The sequence below is a fragment of the Elephantulus edwardii genome, unplaced genomic scaffold (genome assembly GCF_000299155.1).
Source record: "Elephantulus edwardii isolate Elephantulus edwardi_28Jun2011 unplaced genomic scaffold, EleEdw1.0 scaffold00236, whole genome shotgun sequence".
In the NCBI taxonomy this organism is placed as follows: Eukaryota; Metazoa; Chordata; class Mammalia; order Macroscelidea; family Macroscelididae; genus Elephantulus; species Elephantulus edwardii.
The window spans coordinates 3,647,826-3,651,600 of NW_006399986.1; the positions used below are offsets into that span (position 1 = coordinate 3,647,826).

Consider the following 3,775-nt stretch of genomic DNA (forward strand, 5'->3'; position numbering starts at 1 on the left):
AAAACCTGCCTGGAGGGCTCGCTCTGAGTCGATAGCTGCCTTGCCGGCACAACAGCGGCAACAATGTGCTTTCCTCATGGGATGTTGGTATTGCAGGCTTGTCCGTCGCTCGGCTGAATGGTGGTCTCTGGTAGCAGCTTCAGTGCCAGGTTGGCAGAGTTTCTAAGAGCCGTAGCGTGGACAGTTCTGTGTCATTTTGCTATCACTTCTCGATACCCAGCGCCCAGAAGTGTCTTTGATGCGTGAGAGGGTGTTCTTCCATTCACGGAGAGAATGAACGAAAAGAGCTTGCATTTGCTCCCCGGGGCAGTGGGTACCACGGACAGTTCTCGATCTTTTTTTGAAAATCCCTCTAGAGTTGGAATGGAGGGAGGGAGATGAGGAAGAAGGAGGAGGCTTGAGGTGAAACACAGATTTGGGGGCGCGGGGGTGGTGGTGAGTGTGGATCAGTTGGCGTGACAGGTGCTGAGGCCGGACTGGCCCGCCCATAGCCTGTGGTTCTCCCTCTCAGGTTCCTTGAGAAGATGGTGATTCTCACAAGCCACCCCGTCCCCCCCATCTTCTGTGTCCTGCTGGGCAGTCTCTGTCCGTTTATTCTGATAGTCCTGGTCCTGCTGGCCTTGATTTACATGGAACTGCAGAAGTTCACGTACACGGCCTGGGACTCGAGCACTGTGAGTCTCCATCCTTGAGCGTCAGGAACCCCCCGGGAGAGGGAGGACCACACCCCTCAATCCACTCTTGGCCTCACCACCTGGTCATCTCATTCTCCCTCTCACCGCAGACTTGTGAACCATCTGTCCTGCCCTCCCCCCCATCTTTCTTTGTTCTTCCTCTTCGTCCAGTGACGTCCCCGTTCTTTCTTCTCTCGCCACAGTCCAGGGAAGTGCTCCGGGAATACCCATCGTGGGTGATCAACGCGATGATCTCCTTAATCGTCATTATCTTCCTGCCCAACGTTATCAACTGTGTCCACGGCTTTGGCTCTCGGTCGTCCAGCACCTTTATCAAGCCTATCGTAGTCTCCACGTCCCTCACCCAAAGGGACCAGGAAAGGCCCAATGAAGTTACGAAGGAAACCGTGAAAAGGTGCTGAAAGAAATTGCTGAGCAACCTGTCATGTGACTTCCTAACAGCGCTGACTCACTCATTTGGCTTCAAGGCATATTATCACTCAAAACCTATCCAACTGGCAGTTCTTTATATCCGTTTGTAACAGTTGATAACCCTGGACTCAATATCCTTTACCCAAGGGCATTTTTTTGGGGGGAATTCATGAAGTTTGGCTTTACAGCTCTTCCTCTTCACTCTCCCTGGACACCATGGTGATTTTATCCTCACCATATCTATATACACAGCTTAGAAATACCTCTGAGGACTCCCAGACGTTCTCCTTCTGGTCTGTCCAGCTCCTGAAACGGAACCAAAGGTGTCACACTGTTGATCGATAAACGGATCTGTTGGAACAGCATGAGCTGGGAGTATGAAGACCTTTATTTCACAGGAGTCTAAAGTCTTAATCTTTCTCTCACGAGGTTTCTATTGTTTTGAAAGCTTCATGCCCCCTTCTGATTTTCTGAGTATCTCCGCTTCGTCGTATTCCAAAGCTTGAGATCTTCATTTCCCCTGTCGAGGGCCTGACCTTCACCACCTTGGAGACGTCTTACCCAGGAAATTGTGGCAACATCAAAGATGGGAAAAATATACACGCGCTTGCTAGTGGGACATTGCAATGATGCCAGGAAGCTGAACATGATTTTTTTTAATAGAGATATGGTTTTGTATATCTGTGAACCCATGCCCAAATAGTTTGGAGAAGTACCAACCTTTATTTCTGAACTGATTACGGGTCTTGTCTACTCGGTAAGAACCGCCAGAAGTTTTACCATAGAGCGAAATAAAAGTAATTTTCCTAATAAATGATAATTGAGTGGCGCTCCTGGAATTTGTTGGAGGGGGGTGCCTCTGTCATGGTGTGGAAATATTTCTCCATTGGAACTGGGGCCAGCCAGTTACCCACCGGGGCTGAGAGTTGTGGGTAGAGGTTTTCGGGGGCTTTTAAGTTTCCAGTGGATGAAATGTGATTAAATGCTCAGAGATGACAGGATCTTATATTACCCGGAAAAGGACATGATGTTTGGGAGGGTCAGTGAACAAGGGGAAGACCTTCAGTGACGTGGATTGACATAGTGACTGAAACAACGGGTTCAAGTGTAACAGAGATGATGAGAATGACACAGGATAGCGTTCAAGGTCCATTGTTTATAGGGTTGTTGTGAGATATACCCAGTGGGTGTAGCCATGTACTGGCTGGAATGTGGAGACACAGAACTGCTGAGGGGAAAACAGAGACAGAGAAAGAGAAACAAAGTGAGACACTGGGCACCGAAGTAAAAACCAAGGCAAAACCCAAGGCCCTGTTGTTTATTTTTCTCAGTATATACAGAAAAGAAAACATTCTATTATTATCAACTTTCTCACTACCCAGCAAGCAGTTATCTCTTTAAAAAAACCCACCCTGCTTTCAATATAGCTGGAGCACCATAATAACTTGTCCAGAAAATCCTAACAAACACACAAGAAATTTATCTCTATTTTCTGCAAATTCTCAAGGACAGCAGCTCCGCGTCAGTCTGTATTTCCGACAAGCTCTCAAGGACTTTAGTTTCTTGTTAACTAAGCCTTCACAGCTGCTCTTCTGGGTCTTACGAGGTCACAGCTGCCCTTCTGGGTCTCATGAGATCTCATAAATGCACCCCGTTTTTCTGGGGGACACATCGCATGCTTGTCTAGTAAGCTGTTTTCAGCTAGTTTCCCCGCTGAGTGTTCCCTGTGGTACATCGAAACTCACAAGCAGACAGTCCAACCAAAATTATAACGGCCTTCAGAGACTTCTCACAGATGGGACAAAACAGTAACATATTACCTGGGACCCATAGGAAGGTGAGAGAACACAACCCTATTTATCTTTGCGTAGAACACAAGGCTTGGGCCCTAAGTGTCTTTCTGAAATCTTAAACTCTTCAAGCTTGAAGAAGACGCAGGCTGAAAGGGTCCTTGACCTCCCATGTCCATCAGTTCTTGTACTTTCTCACTTTCTCGGGAGATGTTATCAGGATGTAGCAGTCCCTGGAGAAAGGCATCATGCTTCGTAAAACAGAGTGTAAGTGAAAAAGAAGACCCTCCAAAGTCACAGCAGCTGTAACAATGGGCTCAAACAGACTATTGTGAGAATACAGCCAGACGGGGAAACAGCAGCTTCCTTTTTGCTCTGGGTCCTAGCTTTGGAGATGACCTTCTGGGAAAAGGATGGGTGAGAATGAAGAGCTTAATGGAAGGGTCTTTAGCCTATTCTAAAATTTTCTTCCCTCAGGTCATTAGCAGAATGCCTTCCCCCACCCCTGCACTTAGTAACCTCTAAGCAACTTAAATCTCTAGCCCTTAGAAGAGATGATCATACTTGGAAAGGTGGAGTGTCAGTGAAAGAGAGGAAGTTCCCCAATGAGATTGATTGATGACATGATACTGTAGCAATAGGCTCAAGTATATCAGAGATGGAGCAAATAGCACAGTATAGGACAAGATTCAGGCCTGTTGCTCATACGGTCACTGTGAATCGTACTTGATGACATCTAACAACCACAATATACCTTTCTCCCCAACACTCTTGGTGCAAGCAGCCTGGAAATCAAAAGACAAATGACATTGGGGAAAATATGCTGTCAGGGACTTCTCCAGAGGCCTGAAGAACAACAATGTCAGTCTGGAGACTAAG

At 47.0% G+C, this 3,775-nt stretch overlaps 1 protein-coding gene across 1 annotated transcript in view; it reads left to right on the forward strand.

The window, feature by feature from the left end:
• The window catches only part of LOC102871713 (orphan sodium- and chloride-dependent neurotransmitter transporter NTT5-like), a 17,721-nt gene extending 16,625 nt beyond the window's left edge, over positions 1 to 1,096 (forward strand). Inside the window, exons 9-10 of the mRNA XM_006898732.1 lie at positions 512 to 674; positions 878 to 1,096. Coding sequence (XP_006898794.1) covers positions 512 to 674; positions 878 to 1,096 — 382 coding nt within the window. The remainder of the gene's footprint in view (positions 1 to 511; positions 675 to 877) is intronic.
• The last annotated feature ends 2,679 nt before the right edge of the window (positions 1,097 to 3,775 follow it).